The sequence below is a fragment of the Ceratotherium simum genome, chromosome 28 (genome assembly GCF_057802395.1).
Source record: "Ceratotherium simum simum isolate JZ-2026a chromosome 28, ASM5780239v1, whole genome shotgun sequence".
Lineage (NCBI taxonomy): Eukaryota > Metazoa > Chordata > Mammalia > Perissodactyla > Rhinocerotidae > Ceratotherium > Ceratotherium simum.
Window position 1 is genome coordinate 38,134,045 of NC_141927.1, and position 21,910 is coordinate 38,155,954.

Here is a 21,910-nt window from a genome sequence, read left to right on the forward strand (position 1 = left end):
AAGAAAGTTGCAAAGATAGTACAAAGTTCCTATATATCCATCCCCCAGTTTCCCCTAATATTAACACCATACATAACTATGGCACATTTGTCAAAACTAAGAGATTAACATTGGTACATTACTATGAACTAAACTCCAGACTTTATTTGGATTTCACCAGTTTTTCCACTAATGTTCTTTTCTATTCCAGAATCCAGTCTAGGATACCACATTGCATTTAGTCTTCATAGTTTCCTCTGGAATATGACTATTTCTCAATCTTTCCTTTTTTCATGATCTTGACAGTTTTGAAGAGCACTGATCAAATATTTTGTAGAATCTTCCTCCATTAGTGTTTCTCATGTTTAGACTGGCGTCATATGGGGTTTTTTGGAAGAATACCATAGAGGTGAAGTGCCCTCTCATGATATTACATCAGGAGGTCAATGATAATAAAACATCACTGGTGATACGAACCTTGATTACTTGATTAAGGTAATGTCTGTCAGGCCTCTCACTATAAAATTACTATTTTTCCCATTCCATACTCTAGTCTCTGGAAGTGAGTTACTAAGTTCAGCCACATTCCTGGGGGTGGAGGTAGGGAAAATTAAAGTACTTTTTTGCTATTTCCATCATGTCTCCTTCTGGGTTTGTTTCTTTTGAATAATTTTTTTTTTTTATCTTACTTATGGGTTACTTTTTCCTGCTTCTTTGCAAATCTAGTGATTTTGTGAATTTTACATGCTTGAATGCTGGGTTTTGTTGCATTTCTTTAAAGAATGTTAGATTTTATTCTGGGAGTCAGGTAAGTTATTTGCACATCCATTTAATCTTTTGGATTTTTATTAAACCTTTTTTCAGGCAGGTCTAGAGATGCCTTTATTCTAGATTAGTTAAGTCCTACCATTAAAATATGTCCCTTCTGGGGCTTTTATGGTATTGAACAAGGTTTATACCCATTGTCTGGTAGAACTGAATGATTGCCAGTCCTGTGTGAGGTCTGGGAATATTTTGGCTAATAGGTCCTCAGTTCTAGTTCTTTCCTTAGCAGTTGTTCTTCTCCCAGTCTCTTGGATTGTCATCCTACTCAGTCAAAGACTCAAGGAGCTCCCATGCACATTTCTGGAGCTTCTTCCCTGTGTAACTCTTTCATCTCTGGCATTCTACCTCAAATTCCAGCTACCTCAGCCTCTCCAAACCCCAATCTCTGTCTCCTAAACTCAACAGCACGCTGGGATCTGTGTGGATTCCTTCTCCTTGTACCATGGCTCAGAAATTAACTCCTGGCAGAGAGCCAGGGCAATTGTAGAGTTTACCTCTTTCATTTTCCTTCTGTCAGAGATCACAGTCCTGAGCCACCTGTTACTCAGTGTCTGACAGTAGCTATTTCATCTATTTCATCCAGTTTTCTGGTTGTTTATGGCAGGAGGACAGTGACAGACCATTTTACCACTCCTGGTGGGAAGTGCTTCTAAATTTTCATAATTTCTCTCTTTTCCCTCAGTTCCCTGACTGGGGGGTGGTAGCTACTTACTAGAATTACAACTTCTGTAATACCTTAGTAGTTGGTTTTGCCTTTTCAGTTCTCCAATACTATTGGAGAATTGCACTGTTAATAATTATTTATATTACATTCCCCCATTCAGATAATGTGTTTTCTGTCTCCTGCCAAGACCAATCACCTTCCTTCAGTTTAAACGGGTAAGAAGAAGAGATGAGGGAGACAGTTAGCGAGAATGCGTTTCTGGGAAGAGGACTGGTGCCTTGGTAAAAGTAGACATGGATGTGCTCCCTCCCTCTCCCCACCTTAGGCAAAGGGGCCCTGGGACTAGAGCAGAGGTCAGTAGGAAAGTTCCAAGGTGAGCATGAAAAGTGTCCCATGGAGTTGGGAGGTCCCAGGGTCAGGTATCTGACTCTTAACAGGAGACCTCTGAGGGCAGAGGGTGGGAAGCTATTAGCAAAGGCAGTGTGATGAAGAGGGCTGCACTGGGAGGGCCGTCCAGGGCCTGGTAGGTCCCTAGTGTCAGATTTTTCCTCTGGGCCAGAAATGGTGGTTGAGCTGAACCCATCTACAGGGCTACACTGATGAGAGCTCCCCCCAGGACCAGGTGAGCCTGACACACAGGTGTGGGCTCTACCTCCAGAAGCAGGAGCTGAGGGGGGTTGGTGTGTCAGCTGGAAGATGAAAGATCTCCATGGGAAAGGAGAGAGAGTTTCCAACAATTCATAAAAGTGCCAACGAGAGAAAGCCTAGCTTTGGGCAACAGCCAAATTAGAGAACATCTACTCTAGACTAATACACATCAGCCAAGGACAAGAACTTCACCCACGTGGGGCTCCTCTGCCCCCACCCCTCAACAACCAGGAGAACCAGTGGGGAAGGAGGCAGGACAAGGAGAAGAAAAAACCACCTCCCTTTCTCCACCGCAGGCTTCTGAAACTGTTTGGGGGTGGGGGCATTTAACTTGAATAAAAACCTAAAAGCGCTTTATATTAGTCTGGACCATTCGGTTCATGAAAATAAGACTGCTCCTTAGTACCTGCAAGGAGACCAGAAAGCTGCAGAATCTACATGCGTTCTCGAGATAGGGATCCAATTGAGCATGTGGGAAAGGTAACAGGTGGTAAACAGAGTATTATTTCATTACCTCAGCCCAAGTCCAGTTCATTCAGTAAACCAGTTACAAATACTAAACATGTGAAAAGAGTTTATAGGAAAAGAGATGGGCCCCCAGAGGGTCTTAGACAAAGAGTGGGCTGCTGCTGGGCCTCTCCTGAGTCCATGTTGGAGGCCTTGCCTGTAGGTCGGTGGAAGGCTCGGGTTCAGATCTGCCTCAGCACCCACGGGTGTCTACCCACGGGCGGTGGGGGGGTGGAACATCACCCTCTGCTCTCATGAACACCTTAGACCTGCGTCCCTGCCCCTCCGCTGGGACTCCAACACCGCTGTGCAGACATGCCGTGTCCTATCTGTGGTCCACATGAGAGAGGAAACAAATGAGGCTCAGACAATGGACCTCAGCAAACCGTGGGAGGCTCGAGCTCATGTCGCCGAGGGAAAATGGAGACTCTTTCAGGAAGAATGGCAGGGATAAGCTAAGGTGGTGCCACTCAAACTATCTGTCATGAAAGGCTAGTTGTTTTTTTCTTTCCAGTCTGTCTTGGAACTATATTTGGTAAAATACAATATAAACGAATTCTTAGGAAAAAATTGAATAAAAACAAAGCATACAAAGCACAAGCTCAAAATTTGTGTTATTAGATTCGACAGACAAAATTACTCCATTAAACTGCCAGTTTATATCAGTGACAGCCAGTCCACAGATCACACTTTGTGTAGCACTAGTGGGGTCAATCAAATGGCAGCCACTGCCCTTCCCAAGGAGCCAGTCATTAAAGCTTGCAGGCATCTGACAGACCCAGGCTGCGTCTTTGATTTCTCCCCACTGCTCTCGCCAGCCTCCTTGAGGCAACTACTGATTAGGCCGGTCTCCCAAGCGTCAGCCCTCAGTGGGTCCCCCAGCATCAGCTTCGTGCCCTAATTCTCTCTACATGTGTTTGGGCTATTCCCTCTGCCTGGGATGCTCTCATCCTGCCTTGGCATATCCAGTCCTAGCTGTTCTCTGGGACCCACCTTCAGTGCCACCTGCCTCACTTTTTCGGGCCTCATGGATGGCGTTGCTCCACAGCCTCTCAGGAGAGGTCATCCGCACTTCTCTTATTGCAGGCTGCATTTCCTACCCAGCACTGTGGCTGTTTACGTCCATGTCTTACCTTCCCCACGGGATTGTAAGATACTTGGGGGCAGGATTCATTTCTGCTTTATCGTTGCAACCTTTATCATAGCTGGCACGGTGGCTACACAATAAGGTTGGCTTTTATCAACGACTGAAAACAACGGAACCCTCTCCCTCAGTCTGAATGGAGCAGGCTGGGCAGAGATAAATAGCTGTTTGTCTGTTCTTCCTACCTCGAGTGCCAAGAAGGTCCAGGTCCTGATGGACCCCAGCCAGGAAAACCCAACAGCACTAAGGAAAATGGTTGGTTGCTAAGCGGACCCTTTTGAAGGGCTCTGTGCCTTGCTAAGCTCTTCAGAAAATGAGGAGACCAGCTGTCCCCTGTCTCAGTCAAGCAGGACATTTCCTTTCATCTCTCTCAGGCCTCTTACTGCCCAGCAGGGTACCAGAGCCCAATGCCAGTTGTCCCAAGAGGGGGAAGCGGACTTGACAGATGGAAGATAGGTTAGCGTTGTGTGAAGGGAAACCACTTTTGTTTAGACCCCGTGTGTGTGGCAGGCACAAGGCTTGATTACAGGGTGATGAGCTGCGGAAGGAATGTGCCGCCTGGCTGGAAAACAATTGTGGGCTGTTTTTGCCCCCGTGTCTGAGGATGCACCAGGACGGATGGCAGCCAGCGTGCAGGCGCAATGTGCCACATTTCATACCTATAGGAACCAAACCTGCGTCCGTCCTGCCCCTCAGAGAGGCCGTGATTCCTGCAATTCCACAGTGATGCCCCTACCACAAATCAGGCTCGGTTCTCCTCACGTCAAAGGCAGTCTGGACGAGGCGACTGAGAAATGTGAGGGGAAGGGACGGTCTGCCGTCCAGCTTTGCCTCTGTAAAGGAGGCTGCCTGACCTACAGCAGGGACTGAGTCCCTGAGAGTGGCCCAGCCTGCAGGAGGGTCCCCGAGCTGACCCTGCTGCACCATGCCTCAGAACAAGAGCCCCTGAGCCAAGGATTGTATCTGGCTCTGAAGGAGAGCTGAGGAAGAGAGAAAGACAAGGAGAGAGCAGGGAAAACAGAGAGGAGGATTGAGGATGGGGGATGGGAGGGGCCTGTGGGAGGGATATGAAGGAAGATGATTTTTTCTTTTGCCTTTGAATTTTTTTATTAAAATATATTTGACATATAACATTGTATAAATTTCATGTGTACATGTTGATTTGATATGTTTATATTTTGTAATATGATTGCTGTCGTAGCAATAATTAGCACACCAATCACATCACATAATTGTAATTTTGTTTTAGTGGTTGGAATAATTAAGTTCTAGTCTCTCAGGAAGTTTGATGATTACAATACAATGTTGTCTATATTCACTTTACTGTGCATTAGATCTCTAGGGCTTATTTACAACTCGTTGCAAGTTTGTACCTTAAACAACGTCTGTCCTATCCCCCCTCAACACACACAGAGCAGGGATGGACCCTGAGGACATTATGCTAAGTGAGATAAGTCACTCAGAGAAAGACAAATACTGTGTGATCTTACTTATATGTGGAATCTAAAAAAGCCAAACTTGTAAAAATGGAATATGGTTTGAAAAAAATGTAAAAGAGAAAAGACAGAAATAAAGTAAGCAGGAAAAAAGGAAATCTTAAAAGCTGGGGAGAAGAGACGACAAACAAGTAATGTTCCTAGTAATAATTTTGGAGAAACTTGGTGGAGAAAAGATGTTTCTTAGATACATCTCCCCTCCAAGGTGGGGCCCTCGGTCCAAGCTCCCTCTGTGCGCGCCAGCGAGGAGCAGAGCCACACAGGAAAAGGTGTGAGTTTCTCAGTGAGGCCCAAGGAAGTCCCGTCCTCTTCCTCCTAGGCAGCCCAAGTCTGGGGAGGTCCAGGGAGGCAAGGGTTCCACCGGAGTCCAGCAGGGGGCTCAGAAACGGTGTCATCTCTCAGAAGACATCCACTAGCTGGCTGGAAAAGTGTGTGCGTGCACCTGCGTGTGACTGTATGTGTGTGCAGGTGTGTGTGTGTGGCGTGTGCACGTGTGTGTGCAGGGAGGGATGAAGAGCTCACCTGCCGGGCTTGGAAAGTCTTGGCACTGTGAGAGTTCCGACCACTTTTGATTTGGGTGTAGCTGTTTTCCTCTTGTAATCCCCACTGTGGTGAGCAGAGAGAGGTGGAAAAAGCGCTCTGTGAAGTTTTTTCCCATTAGGAGACCACTAAACTGTGTAAATAACTCAGAAATAAGGGTCTCCTGCACACATAGCTTCCAACTCACAGATTCCTGGACTTTGGAAAGCCTCTTTTGTCCCAGAAATGCCCAGGAAAGAAGGAACAATATTTTTTAAAACTATTACTATTATTAATTTTTTTCCTGAGGAAGATTACCCTGAGCTAACATCTGTACCAGTCTTCCTCTATTTGGTATGTGGGCTGCCGTGACAGCATGGCCGCCAACAAGTGCTGTAGGTCCACGCCTGGGAACCGAACCTGGGCCGCCAAAGTGGAGCATGCCAAACTTAACCACTAGACCGTGGGGCTGGCCCCTAAAATTATTTTTAATTGTAGTAAATATGCATAAGAAAATTTACCATCTTTACCATTTTTAAGTGTAAAGTTCAGTAACGTTAAGTACATTCATATTGTTGTGCAACCAGTCTCCAGTTCTCTTTTCATCTTGCAAACTTGAAACTCCATACCCATTAACCAACCCTCCATTCTTCCTGCCGCAGCCCCTGGCAACCACCATTCTACTTTCTGTCTCTATGAACTCGACTATTCTAGGTACCTCAAATAAGTGGAGTCATATAGTATTTGTCTCTTTGTGACTGGCTTATTTCACTTCACATAATGTCCTCAAGGTTCATCTATGTTGTTGTAGCGTGTGTCAGAATTTCCTTCTTTTTTTAAGGCTGAATAATATTCTATTGTATGCATATATACCACATTTTGTTTATCCATTCATCTACCTTTTGGCTTTTGTGAATAATGCTGCTATAAGCACGGGTGTACAAATACACCCATGCCTTCAGTTCTTTTGAGTATATACCCAGAAGTGGAGTTGCTGGATCATATGGTAATTCTATTTTCAATTTTTTGAGGAACTGCCATATGACATCCCATAGCAGCTGTTCTCTTGTACCTTCTCACTAGCAACGCACAAGGGTTCCAATTCCTCTGCATCCTCGCCAACATTTGTCATTATCTGTGTTTTGATAGTAGCCATCCTAATGGGTATGAGGTGGTATCTCATTGAGATTTTAATTTGCATTTCCCTAATGATTAGTGATGTTGAGCATCTTTTCATAGGCTTATTGGCCATTTGTCTTCTTTGGAGAAATGTCAATTCAAGTCCTTTGCTCATTTTTTAATCAGGTTGTTTATTTTTTTGTTTTTGAGTTGTAGGAATTCTTTCTACATTCTTGACACTAACCACTTATCGTATATGTGATTTGCAGATTCTCCCATTCCCTGGGTTGTCTTTTCACTTTGTTGATTGTGTCCTTAGATGCACAGAAGTTTCTAATTTTGATGTAATCCAATTTATCCATTTTTTTTCTTTTTTGACTGTAAGGAAAAATATTTTAAGCCAACTTCAACACTATGATTCTTCTCAAGATGCCATTAAGTGAGAGAACAAGATAGAATATAATCTATGTGCCCCAGTATCTGAGACCAGCCCCAGCAGAGCAGGCGCTGACCAGGTGAGGAGCTCACCTTCCCGTTCTGTTACTTTGTGTGCAGAGTTTGTACATGAGGTCATCAGATATCCTTTCTTTGCAGACCTATGCTAAATTTAGGATTTTGTTTTTGGCTTCTTTGTTTTGTTGTTGCTGGTTGGGTTTCATTTTGATGCTGGTGGTGTGTTTTTCCTGCCTTCTGATATGCTTTTTCAAGTCCTACAGCAAGGAATCTTGAAGAATTAACTTCACATAAAAGATCCAAAATGAACTGCTTATTTAGGAGAAAACAAACCAGGTTTTCTGGCCAGCTCAGATCTCCACTACTTGCACCAGAAGGGATCATCCTAAAAGGTCAATAAATGGTCCCAAGGGGAGTGAGCCAAATGCAGACATTTATCCTTTCTGAAAGATAAGGAGTGGAAAGCATCTTATAAGAAAGCGCTCAGCGTTCAGTGTCCTGGCTCGATGCTTTATGAGCTCTAATTCTGATCCAGTGTCAGTTGCTGGGTCCTCTGCCAAAGAAATACTGGAAAACCAGCTTTTCCCTAATTTCATTGGTATGTCAGCAGCTGATGGACACCGTCTGTGAAGCCAGACCAGCCTTTAACACATTCAAATCTACTGGCATGAATTCACCATTTTCCTCCCATAATGGAAAAAACAAAGTTAGTTAATTGAAAACACCTTCAACTCAATAGTGCCAATAGGAGGCAAAGAAGGGGCTCCTAGGCAGGGACAGCAAAGCTATTTGGAACACTGCCCACCTCTTTACTCCTTAGAACAACTTTCCTTCCTCCTGAGAGGCCTCACATAGGCCACAGTCAGCAACACTGTGAGGTCCAGTTGTTTCCACTCATCCCTCTTCTTTCTTAACCATCCAATACAAGTCATCTGAGTACAGCCATGTACAAGGCACTACGCTAAGGGCAATGGCAGTGGAGGAGGGGCCACAAAGAACTAGTATTGTACACACATAATACTAGAATAATGTATTATCATGTATAATGTATAGTACTGCGCACACTATACCATAGTCATGCGCCGCATAAAGTTTTGGTCAATGACGGACCCCATATACAACAGTGGTCCTATAAAATTAGTACCATACGGCCTAGATGTGTAGTAGGCTATACCATCCAGGTTTGTAAAAGTGCACTCTGATGTTCACACGATGACATTGCCTAACAACACATGTCTCAGAACATGTCCCCATTGTTAAGAGGTGCATGACTGTAGTATTATACCTCACGGTGCCTACAAACAGGTTGAAGTGATTAAAAGACATTGCAGAAACAAGAGTGATCAATATGGAATAGACTTGGTACCCACAATTTAACATTGCATTGCACATGGAGTATGGTGAGGCTCAGAGAAGAGGGGCCTGGGAGGAGGCAGAATCCAGTGGCCTGGTATTGGAGCCGCGTTACACACACAGACATCAACACAAACACAAGCACATACAACCCAACATCAGCTCCCACATGCTGTAACACTGACACATACCCACACAGACAGCCATCCATACACACCTACACCCTAAAAAGACATGTGCTCTTTGCACACCAGTTCAGGGATTCATTTTTCTTAAGTTCCTCTCCTGAAAGTAATGAGAAACGGACAAAAGCCCTGGGCCTCCTAAAGAAGTTTGGTGGCCCAAGAAGGCACTCATGGCTGAATTTATAGTATCTCATCACTCTTTTGCCCCATCCCAAGCAGGTTTCATGTGTACCCCATAAGCAAATGCACTAAGTTCCTGGAAGGGGTAGGTGTTTTGAAGGAGTAAATTGGTGATCGTGGGAGGCAGTCACTAGAATTTCAGGTGAAGAAGAGAAGAGGGAAGCATGCAGTGTTTGTCTCAGGATCCCGGGTGCTCTCCACAGACGTGCATTTATTCAGATGCTGGTCTTTCTTCATGTGCTCTGGCTCTTTTTCAGCACAGGTCAAGTTCAGATGCTTCTCACTGCCTGGACAGTGACGGGACCCCAGGAAGTCCAGGTGGTTCTGATTAGGTCTAGAAGCACATGACCTGTCTGAGAGATCCCACTCTATTCCAAAGCCCCATGTTCCTGCCCTCTGGGTCTGAGCTTCACTCCTGGTGGAATGTAACTTCCCGGTTAAAGGCAAAGTCTTTGACTCCTCCTTCCCACCTACCCTGCTCACAAAAAGTCCTAAGAAAAAAAGGCTGGCTTGGAATAGAGGCCCTAGTGGTTTGTTTGGACATCACCCATTTAAATGTTGTAAATTAACATTTTAATGAGTTGAGAGCACATGAATCAGAAACATCACGATCACATTTCCTCTGGCATACTTGGGGTGGGGGTGCAAAATGCACTCTGAATTTAGCGGAATCCAAAATCAGGAGGCAGGCCAAGCCTGTGTCAAGTCTCCCTTGTCCCAGTGGGTGTTTGGCCCAGAAACCAGGAACCCCAGCTGGCCGGGCCGGAGCTGGAGCTCACAGCCCTGATTCTTGTGGCCGCTCTGACGGCCGCCTGACTGCCTGCCTGCGGGAACCCCGCACCCCGGCTCTGCAGCCAGAGCAGCAATACCAAGGGATGGCGCAGTGATGAGCCCTCCTCGGCAGGCAGAATATGAGGCAAGCGATAATGAGAACAATGAAAGGGTCTGACATGGAAATTTCAGTAGGAAACAAGCAATTACATGAGAACAAACATTCCCAACGCCACTCACAATCATCCAAACACATAACAGTGATTATAAAAACGATAGCAACAAAATTTAGACCCGGAGCGTTTGCTCTTTGAAAAAAAGAGTCGTCTGGGGGCGGAGCAATGACCGCCCAGGGCCCATGTGTGACTGTGTGCGCGTGTGTGTGCGGCCTTTCGAAACACATGAATTTCATTTGACTTAATTTAAAACTGGATCTCTTTCCCCTGCAGTCAAAACCACTTCTCCTCAACAAACACATTTCCATCCACCAGGCAGGGAGGAAATAGAGAGTCAGAAAAGAGGCGAGGATTTTCCCTGGACCTGCTGTAGCTTCAGTGTGAGGATTGCTGGAAAATGTTCAGACCTGGAGAGAGGAACAGATCCCAGGTGTAGAGCTGTGCTCTCCAGCTCGGGGCTAGAGAGATCACAATGAGGAAGGTCCAGGACGGAAATATTTTGCTAGGAGCCAAACTGACTGGGACACACCAGCTGTCCTTTTCATCAAGATTCACAGCACAATCAAGCCAGTTCCTAGGGTTTTAAAGGTGAGTTCTTTCCTTCCAACCCATTGAGTGAAAATAAACCCAAGTCTCTGAGTCCCAGGTATACATCTAAACTCTCCCTACAGAGTCTCCATCGTGGGATGCCTTCATCACCCATCTCCAGCCTCCGCACCATAAATAGCCATCAGTCCTGGCACTGCAGAGAGGAGCCATCTGAAACCAAGGAAGTGGCGTGAGAGAATCGTGAGAGGATGCAGAGGGTGTGCACGTGGCAGTGGTTGGCCAGCCGCAAGCAGAGCTAGGAAGGCTTCACACTGACATTAATTGCAGTTTACAGGCTGGTGCTTATTTTTTCTGGGGCCAACTGCACGCTACCTCCTCCCCCTCTTCCTCCTCTGCAGGGGCCATGGGTGCCCCCAGGCCTGGCCCAGGTCAGGGCCTGATTTGCCATGCTAGAGGGGTGTACTGCTGCTAGAAGTCACATAGTAACCTACCAAGACGAGCAGCCAAATTTAGATTCCCGGTGGCCTCAGCTGCCAGCCTTGGGAGGGAGTGCTGACCCTGGAGGAATCTGGTTAATTCTGTGGCCCCCACCCTGACTGAAATTTCACAATTTCACATTGTGAAATAGGCATTTGGGTTTTGGCATGTGACACCTTTATTCCTGCAGATTATGGGCTTAATCTTCTAGGTAAAGAGGCAGCATTACCCAGATCTGCATAAACTCTCCAGGGAACTTGACAGCAAAAATGGAAACTGAGGCCCTTAGACACCTCCCACCCCCAATCCATTACCAGAGACAAATGGTGACAGTGGACACTGCTGTGAATTATTAAAAAGTGCAGCAGAGATGGGATCATGTACAAAGCACTTGAGCAGGGTCTCCTCCTTTCTTTCTAATTCTCTTTTTTGAAAGGAAATCTAATATGCAGTTCTGGGTTTTGATTGCTTTGTTTATCTTTAAGTCCTGACATCCAAGGAATCTCAGAGAAGCCCTGGACCGGGACCCCACCTGGCTAGCCAGCAACCAGGCTTCCTGAGCCCACACAGTTCCAGGGCCCAGGACTCAGGCACTGCAGCGGAGGGAGACGAGCTTTTCCTCGAAGCTCACAGCCACCCACAGCAGAGCTCACTGAACCCCAAGGCCAGGACCATGAGAATTCCAAACACTTCGCCCCTCCTCCACCCGCCAGTTCTGGTGCTCAGGTGATGGGAAGGTCATCCTAATTAAAGCCACGTGGTGGGGGTTCAGCTGTGGAAAATTACTGGCTCCTTTCTCCTTCCTCCCACCTCCTCTTTCTCTCCTTAGACACACACATGCAACTTTCTCTCCCTTTATTTAAGCAAACCACTCTCTCCATGATTAAGTACAGCCCCTTCTTATCTAAATAGTCCACAGATGTATAAAGACACAGGCGCTTTCTACTCCTATTTGGAGCTTGTTCTGGGACCCATCTTCTCCAAACCTACAAAAAGCAGCATTCGTCGGCCTTCGCTGACAGAATTCCTAACGCCTGGTCCCCCAGTAAATCAGCCCTGCTCGGCAGGCTGTCCTCAACTTATCAGAGGTGGGATTTCTCCTCCAAATACTTCAGTCTTCCCCCCTTTTCTTGGCCTCTCCCATAACCTGAGATTGAAACTGCACAGATGTGAACAAATGGAACATGAAAAGCTCCAATTCTGCTGTCAGATTCTGGTATTACTTTAGCAGTAGAGGTAAGCAGCCCCAGTCAGTTAACGCCAACAACCCCTGGTGGTCCTGGGCTGGGGGCTGGGGAAGGTCGGTAAAGGGCAGAGGCTGGATTGCTAATACTTTGCTGAGGAAGAAAAAAAGAAAAGCATCTGTGAGTTTCTGGAATAAGTGGAGTCTAAGGAAAAAGAACCCTCAAGGCCCGGGACAAAAGTGAAATTTAAGGAATGGGTTGAGAGGATTAGCCCCCAGCTTTGGCTTTCTAATCATGACTTTCCCACGGTTTTACGTTGCTTTCCAACCAAAGTATGGTTAATATTTTGAGTCCTGAGGAGATAGGCTCTACACGGGGATCCCAGAGATGGCAATATGACAGCACGGAGCAAGGACGCTACTGAGCCCTGGCAGCCCTCCCCACTCCCCTTAGAGCCTCACTCCTCCAAGTGTGCTCTGTGGACCAGCCTCTCCCCTCACGGGGACCCATCAGAAGTGCAGAACTCCAGCCCCACCTCAGACCTACCCACTCAGAATCTGCGTCTCACCACGGTCTCCAGGTGACTTGTATGCATATTAAAGTTTGAGAAGCACTCCTTGGAGAGCCGGATGTACCCAGCTGTGAAGGAACGAGTCACACTCATTCCCTCCCTGGTGTATCTAACTTACGTCTTCTCTTAATTAATACCTGGTAAGAATAACTCACAGAACTTCAGAAAGAGCTGCAGCAATACGAACTGTGTAGGTAGGGGAAAGGGAGAGACCAAAATAATCTCCCGCCTCTCATCCCTGAGCCACTGATGCTCTACTGGAATGTTTTGCAAAGTAAGATCCAGTGGACAGCTGGTATCTGGAAAACCTGGACCGCTTGTTCAAAATTCAGATTCTAGGGCCCCACGGCAAACCTTCCGAATCCGAATTTCCAGGGGTGGAAGCCAGAAACTGCACGTTAGCAAGCAACCCGCGGTGATAGAAGCTCAAGTTTAAGAATGATTCTCCCGGGGCGGCCCCGTGGCTTAGTGGTTAAGTGCACGCGATCCGCTGCTGGCGGCCCGGGTTCGGATCCCGGGCGCACACCAACGCACCACTTGTCCGGCCATACTGAGGCCGCGTCCCACATACAGCAACTAGCAGGATGTGCAGTTATGACATACAACTATCTACTGGGGCTTTGTGGGGCGGGGGGAAGTTTAAAAAAAAAGAATGATTCTCCCTATTTCCTCTGATTACTACGGGATGACTTGTACAGATTTCTCTTTAGGAGGGAAAGAGAATTGCTGGCACTTCTGGACCCACTGTGGGGAGATGGCCTTCTTCTAAGACCAAGCTAACTTGGATAACATGTGGCCCTCATCTCTTTCTGCCCTGGGTAGGAGAGCATCTGTATAATTCCTCGAAGAGGTGTGGGTGCTACAGAGCTTGAGGGCAAGGCTGCTGTTCCTGGTGCTGCCAGCATCTCTTAGGCACAAGGCTCAAGCAGTTCTGGGGCACCCTGACCCTAGGGCACCCCAAACTCCAGGGTGACTCCAGCAGCTGAAGCTGAGATGCCTTTGCACACACTTCATCATCTTTTCACTGATTTGTTTCTAAAAAATTCAAAACAGCAATGGGAAATTATGGGTCATGGTGGTGGGGCTTCAGTGGGATGACAATGACATCCACATCCAGCCTAAAAGAGATATTCCTTCCTATTAACCACAAGGGACTAAAAGGAAACATCAGTATTTTCCCTGGCTGGGCGAGCACATCACTGGTTCACCAGTCAGGTACAAGTATGGGAAAATCTTCCCATACTGGAGCATGACTTGAATGGGAATGTTTACACGTCCATGCCTGAAAAATGGTATCTCTGTGCTTAGGTGTGGTTTGGGGTGATTTAGGAATATTTTCTCACTTCTGGGTAAAATTACCAGTTGTCTGAGGTTTCGAGGTGCCTTCTCCATCAGGGAACGACATCAACTGAAGCTGTCACTGTAATTGCTTACAGACAGAGAAGTCACACTGAAGAATTCCTTAGGCAAGAAGCATGTAGCCTAATATGAAACAGCCTGGGCTTGGCAAGTGCCACACTCTGGGGCCAAAGGGAAGTTCAGTGGTCATTCAGACGTCGTTCCCACACAACTAGGACCTGGGAGCCCCGGGTTCTAGTTCCAGCAATGCCAGTGACCTGAGAGCCCCAAACTCCTCGGGAAATCCCAGCCATCTGACCTCTTAGCTTCTCCATCTGTAAACTAAAGGGGCAAACCTGGTCTCCTCTAGGGTCTCATGTGGGTCTAAGACGCCAGGTACCAGAGAGTTTTCAAATCTTAGTTGGTAATTTTAACATTGAATTGGCCAGAGGGGAAAGAACATCTGAAACCAAAAACACGGAAAACAAACACAGGCAGAGCTGAAAAATACATTCTTGTAGAGCAAGTATTTAACCTTCTCTGTGATCTGAGTCGCACAGAGCCAGGAGAACCACTTCTGGAAGTTATTCACGGGAGCAGATGGTAAATGTGGGATGGGAGGGAGGGCAGCCTGCGGGGCCTCACAGGTGCTCCTCCGGCCCACCCGGCCCAGCTACATTTGAAAGCTATTACTAAACTGCGACCAGAAAACATCCCTGAAAAAATACAAGAGGTGGGCATGTGTGCAGTGGAAGAGGGTGAATGGTGTGTCATTGGGGAGAAAAAGTCACAACTCACATGGTCATTGATTACTTGAGTGATTTTAGTCAAGTGAATATTGATACATGGCAGGAAAAGCATGAAAATAAAATGAACACATATGGGAATTACTATTAACATAAGTGATAACATCAAAACATCTGGTAAAATGCAGTTAAAAAAAAACAAATGGAATGTAAAACATTTTCACAGTATTCAAAGCTTTTGTAAAAGATTTAGACTCTAAAAGAGGAGGGCTACAAGGAACTAGAGGAAACAGGAATTTCGTCTGTGTCCTATGCATCTGCTGCTGACAGGTCAGAAGGGCCAGTACATTATCCCACGGGAGTTACCTAAGGTGCGCTTCTAGACCAGATCCTCTGAGCCCACCCCATCTGTGGAGCTCCCACAGAGCAACTGGTCACTTGGAGGCTGAGAAGAAGACCGATTCTAGGTGTGGGCAGTGGGGTTTCTGGAATTTACGGATCCAGGGGAAAACTGGAGCTCTGACTGGATTCTGCCTCAGGAAGACCTTGGTGCTAATTCACCGGCGCCAAAAGCCAAGTGTTACACAGGATATTCTAAAAATAAAGCGTTCTCCGAGTTCTCGCCTCCCTTGCTATCTTCTAAGATAACGACTAATGCCCTTCAAAGATTTAGCTGAGTTCTGCCAATGACCTCACAGGATTCTACCCAGAATGATTATTCTAAATCTTTACATATACGACTTTTGCACTAGCGATAATTACCAAATCACACACAGACCTCCTCTTTTGGAAACCAATGACCAAGCCAATGAGTCTGCACATTGGTTTTGTGATATCCTTTGTTAAGAAAAACAAAGGTTTGTCATAAAAACGCAGCTTTGGGCCCATAGGCTCCTTTTGTGCCTAAAATTGCTGGGGTGTTGTAGACAAAGCCGGTGGGTGCCTCAAGTCCACTGTGAAACTCCAAGTCCGGGAACTCGGTGGGTGGGGTAAAACTGCAGTTGCAGCTCACATTTCCAATTTATTTTGAACTCTTTCTGAAAATGTCACTTCTTCCCTGAGAATTCCCATTTAGAGAGCTACACAGCACAGCCACCTCTTCTTCCATAATCTTGCTGCAGTAACTGCTAAAACCCCCACTGGAACTCCTCTCCGAAGGCCCCTGACTGGGACAGCGGGCCCCGTTGCAGGACGCGCTCTGTCAAATGAGCAGATACATACGAGCACTGAACTCTTGAGTGAATCCACCAAAACTAAGACCCAGATCCAGGCACTCGTGAAATCTCAGTTGACGATATGAAAGTAGAATATTTCTAATAAACTTATATACACATTTTTTAAAAATCATCCAAAATTACAGGCAAATCACTTAAGATCCCGGACACTTTATGATTAAAGGTCAGAGAGAACCAAAAAAAGTGTTAAAATGATGGGATCACCAATTGTGAGAGGTTAATTATATCAACAGAACCCTCAGATAGGTAAAGAAGTTGGCAGACTGATTTTCAGATTGGAGTCCTCAGAAGTTAACAGAATCTTCCACTGTTTCTGTGTCAGGCCAGGGCCAGAGCTGACACTTCCCAGCCTCACTGCGGCATCCGGACTGGGTATAAACATTCGCCCAGAGGGACAGTCACTAAAGTCCTCAAGAAGTTACAGAGAATTAAGAATCAGGCTCAGGAAAGAAATTAACATTAATTCTTTAGAATGACTTCCTATACTATACACTGAACAGAGGAGTAAAGTTGCATAAGTGAACAGGTTTACGTACACCACTCATTAAACACACGGGCTTTAAGAACTATTTTAGGGCACTGGGGGAAAAACTGCAGGGATGTTTTGCCTTTGAAATGCTTTCCTTGGATGGGAACACTTGTAGTTTAACTTTCCTTCTGCAGAAATGAAAAAAAGTATTTTTTTTAAGTGCAGGAGAACAGGCAGGAAGGCTGTTCTGAATTGCTTTGATCCATAGGCAATCAAGTTAAAGGAATCCATTTCTTCACAGGAAAGAAAAGAATGAGAAGCACTGTGAGTTTTGATTAGCGATGTGTTGGGTCCAGGGCAGCCCAGAACTCAGGAAGGAGGACCACACAGCTATGCCACCAGGCGTGTCCGCCTCCCACCCAAGCGCCTGATGAAAGAGCTGCTCCGCTGGAAAGCAGCCGCACACGCACCAGGAGACCCTGGTCTTAGTTCACCTTTCAAATGCTCAGTGTAGGCTTCTTTTAAAACCTCGAAAAGTAAGTGGGGTTTTTTGTTGTTGTTCTTTAAAAAATATATGAAATGAACAAACAGATGAAATTAGAATGCTAAGCTCTTCACCGAATTACAATTCACCCTGACTAGCAATTTGCTGGACTGTTGTAAATTTTTTTTTTTTCTTAACTATGTTTTTTGAAAACCACTAATCGTTGCCTTCTCAGTCTGAAAATCGTCGTCTCCCTATGCTGTGGGTTTGGTGCCCGCGTGTTTCTTTCCTCTCGCACAAAGGCAGGCACGTGCGGCCCTGCGAGTGTCTGGAGGTGAGATCATGCGCTGAAGCCGACGTTCACGGCCACTCACACGGCATCCGAGCCCAGCTGATTCCTATGGAAAGACGACCACGTGCAGGGCAGAGCGCACGACCTCCCTCTGCTTTCCCTCTCACAGACTCTGCGTGTGCTCTGCTTCCCAGTACCCATGACTTTCTGGAACTGATCTTAGGTTGTAAGCATGGTGTGTGTGTTTCTGTCTAAAGGAGACAGAGAAATTACTCTGGAACCGAAAGCAAGGTGTCTTACCAATAGTTAGAATTTTCTAGTTCCAAAGGCATAGATGAGCTGATCCACAAGCAATTTGTATTGACACAAAGAAAGTTGTAGAATTTAGTTTTTGCTGCTGTCTCTCACTTTTTGCCCAATCCCCTTTGTTTACCAGCAAAATTTTCTTTTCTAGTGACTGTGTCTCTGGTTGAAATGGTTCTGCACCTCCTTTTACTCAGTGACATGCTGTTCCACACTGTAGATCTTAAAAGGGTTCCTAATCTAACTGGTTTTCCTTACCTGGGCATGCGGCTTTAAATACTAGCTATACTGGGGTCTGGAGCGTGGCTGTGGAGGGGAAGGAGTGAGACGCTGCAAGAGTGACGACAACGTCCTCTGCCAACAGGAGGAGCGGTGAGGGTGGACCACCCAAGTCCCAGCTGGTCTGCTCAGCCCCCACCCCTCACCCCGACCCAGGGCTCCCGCCCCACCCGCCCCGAGAGAATCACTTAAAGACCGACTGAAAAGTGGGGCATTCGTGATTCTTCATCTTCTTCATGAAGGCTTTGAACTCCTTGTTTGTCTTGTCCCACTTGTGGATTGCCGTCAGCAAGTACTGGCTCTTCACCTTCCGGCCCAGGATGAGGAAATGGTGGCTGAGGTTGTCCAGCTGGTGGCAGGGGCAGTCGGCCCCGTTCTTCAGGTACAGGACAAGCTTCTTCAGCTCCTTCTTCTTGATGGGCCCCAACTTCAGGGGCTTCTTCTTCTTGGGGACAATCTTTTTGTCGCCATTTTCTTTTTTCACTTCTTTTATTTTCATCCTCAGTGCTAGAGATGGTGAGGGCAGGGAGGGGAAAGGAGAGAGGGGCAGAGAAAGCATTTTAGAACACAGCTTTTCACTTAAAACAATAACCCACATTTATGGCTGAAGAAGAGGATGAAAATGAAAGGCAAACAGTGAGTAAAAGGAGGAGGCAGCTCTATAGATAAGAACCAAGGTCTCCATTAATCTTTACGTACTGATTCTGCCCCCCAGTTTTGTGGTGTCTAACAGTTGCCATGGGGTGCCATGAGATTCTCGAATAAATCTTCAAAACCAAATCTTATTTCACTTTTTAAAACTCAGTGACTCAGAATATCAGACAATGCTTTAAGAAGGGGTTCATAGAATCCAATGGAGTCCATATAATCTAATGCTATAGACCTCAGCACTCAAAGAAAACACTTACCCTGAGTTTTTTTTTTTTTTAAAGAGAAAGTTATTGGCTTAGTTTTTTAACATCCAAACGACCTAAAATTCCTTGGAAGTTGGGTCCTGTAAACAAGACAGGCAGAACGTATGTGTGCACACTCGGCAAGCGCAAGTTAAAGGGCACTTCAAATTGTCATGCTTCTCAAACATGAGCATCCAACTTCAGTCCTGGAGAAATCAGAGTCCTGACCACTGTGCCTCTAGAGAGTTTTGACAGCAGGTACTGCTCATTTCTGTCAACCACTCATCAACCACTAACGGGTGCCACTAGTGTTCTAGCCCCTGAGTAGACCCATACAGAACCAAACTCGACTTTGACTTCTTGACAGATTAGAGCAAGTCCTGGTGAAGTCCTGATAGATAAACCCAGGTGCTGATCTCTCCTCAAGTCTAATATGGTACCTGGGCTTCTGTCCTCAGCGCAAGTCCCTGCAGAAAGGGAAAAACAGCCGTCCACCAACTCCGCCTTCTCTTTTCTTTGTCTCTACAGACCCTGAGTTAACATTATTTTTTAACATGTTGACCAGATACTTTAATGATGGCTACGACAGAGTCTACTGATGAAGATAAATTAGTGTGGACGCATTCTGTAAGCCATAAACCCACTAAACACCTGGTGTCATTGTTACAATCAATTCCCCTCTAAGACGGGCCAGCCCCAGATATTTCCAAAGGAGTTGGAAATCATTTTCTAGATGCTAGTCACCAAATAATTTGTACATCCTCTGAATTCAAAATTACCAAGCCCTAAAGCTGCCACCCACGCTCCCTGAGGAAAGGCTTGAATCTGAACTAAACAGCAGTAGCTAACAATTATGAAAGCATAGGGCATGCCAGGAAGCATGCTGAGGATTTTTCATGCATTTCCTCAATTAAATCTAACAACTCTATGAAGAAGGGACCGTTATTTTCCCCATTTAACAGATGAGAAAGCTGAGGCATAAGGGGTTAAGTTTACTTGCCCAAAGTCACTAATCCTAGTTAACCCATGTCTGAACGTGCACTTTTAGTCGCCGTGCTGTCCCTGCTGACTCTATGGTTGCAAAATTCTTTAAAATGAACCCAAAAGTGAGAGTACCGATTAAATAGACCAAGAAAATAAGGGGGAGGAGCCAACTGTCTTCCTAGTTTCACCCACATTTCAAAATGACTTTACTTATGAAACGGTGAAAGAGTTCCTTCTGGTTGAGACAGACTACTCTGGCAAAGGAAAAACTGCATTTGTGAAGGCTTTATTATTTAATATTTAGTTGATCAGAAAACACACCCTTGGCCAACCCAAGAATAAGGAGGAGGGGGAAGAAATCCTAGGAACAAATCTTTAATGAATGTGTCAAAGTCAGTAAATTAAACACACCCCCACTGCTTTCTTTTTCTTGCAAAGAGTTCCAGACCTTGCAGCCTACTTAACCCCATATAATACCCTAGGCGTGGTACCCCTTAGGAAATGCCTCACTCCCAAGAGTGGCAGAAGGTTCAGGACTGGGCACTAAGCAGCAGAATGCTCTCGCTGAGGATTAACACTGACCTCTCAGGTTGGTCCAGGATTCCCGGCACACATGGCAGTGGGCTGAGCACAGCTTTCCAAGGAGTTCCTTTCATTACCTCTCCCTCTACTCCAAAGCAGCCATTGCTCAGCGCTCCTGACTGTGCTTGACTCCCACCTCCACTGTGGACAGAGCACAGTGGGAACAGCAGGTGGGAGCGCAGCGAATAGAAAGCAGCAGAGACCACCCCTCCAGGACCTCACCTCAGACACGCCCCAACAGGCCCACACCTGGTTTAGCTTCCCTTGTTGGCTTACAGCCTTGCACCTGGGGTTCACTTGAGAAAAGACTTCAGCTGTTCTAGTCTGTGGCTCACTAAAGAGAAAGTTCTCAGTGGGCTTGAATGAGGGACCAGCAAGAGGAGACTCACTGCCCAGGCCTAGACCAAGTCAGGTCTCCATTCCTGCCTCCCTTCTGCAAAACAGAGCACATGGGACTAGGAGGAACCACTTATCAAAGAAAGGCAACTAAGAGTACTGCAAGGAGGCAAGGCAGGAAGGACAACCCTGCTCCTTCCACAAGACCCTCCAAGAAGTGGCCCCACAGTGTAAGACGAGTCCCAAACTACTTCCCAAAGTCCAAGGCTGGGAACCAAGTGTTGCTATGGGAGCGACCGTCTACATCACCAGGAGAGACGAACATGCCCCAGCTGACAACGTGAGCACACTCTTTTCTGCAGAGAACTGAGCCATCATTTTTTGAGTCCCCACCATGTGCTGGGCTCTGCATATGAGCACAGGATAGGTGCTCACACATGGCTCCTGATTTAATGCCTGCAGCAATCACATTAAGAAGGCATCGTTACTATTTATTATAATCAAGGAGAAGGGCTCAGGTTAAGCAATGACAACATGAGGCCAGTTTGTAAGAGACAGAATCTGGATTGGAACCCACACCTAACCCCACAGAGCGTGTCCTACTGTACCATGACTGGGTTTAAAATGATATTGCTTCAGTGGAAACTATTTCACTCTTTTGATTGTATTGCTTTTAATCACAAGTCAAATCAAAAATTAATGTTCCTTTGCCATGACCGTGTAAGGAATTTAGTTTGCACAGGCGGAGGGACAGCGAGGGGAGAGGGAAAATCAAATGGTGAAAATCTGTTATGCATTAGACTCTTTACTTCTTGCCATTTGGCTCCTTTTCTTTTTTGAGGTAGGGAGAATAAGGAAGGAGGAGGCACATATGGCCAGAAATGACTAACATCCTTCCACCTTTCAAGGGTTTATTTTAGGGGTGCAGATTACCAACAATGTTTGGATAGGCGATTAGCCGTCCGAGGTCAATTTCCTCGTGTCTGTAGAAACGTGTGCCACACCCCCACCACGCCACACCCAGGGGCTGCTGGGACAGTGGTGGGTGCCAGCCAGGAGTAGCCTGGGACTGATCACCACTTCCTCTCTCCCATCCAGCCCCCACCATGCTGACAGTGCCTGGACCCCGGGGATTTCACCCATGGACTGTGTTCACAGTTGCAATGCAA

The 21,910-nt window shown here is 46.2% G+C and overlaps 1 protein-coding gene across 1 annotated transcript in view; it reads right to left on the bottom strand.

Annotated features, from left to right (window-relative positions):
• Positions 1-18,095: 18,095 nt before the first annotated feature.
• SFRP1 (secreted frizzled related protein 1) overlaps positions 18,096-21,910 on the bottom strand; it is a 43,200-nt gene continuing 39,385 nt past the window's right edge. Inside the window, exon 3 of the mRNA XM_004441229.3 lies at positions 18,096-18,453. Coding sequence (XP_004441286.3) covers positions 18,131-18,453 — 323 coding nt within the window. The 3' untranslated portion in view covers positions 18,096-18,130. The remainder of the gene's footprint in view (positions 18,454-21,910) is intronic.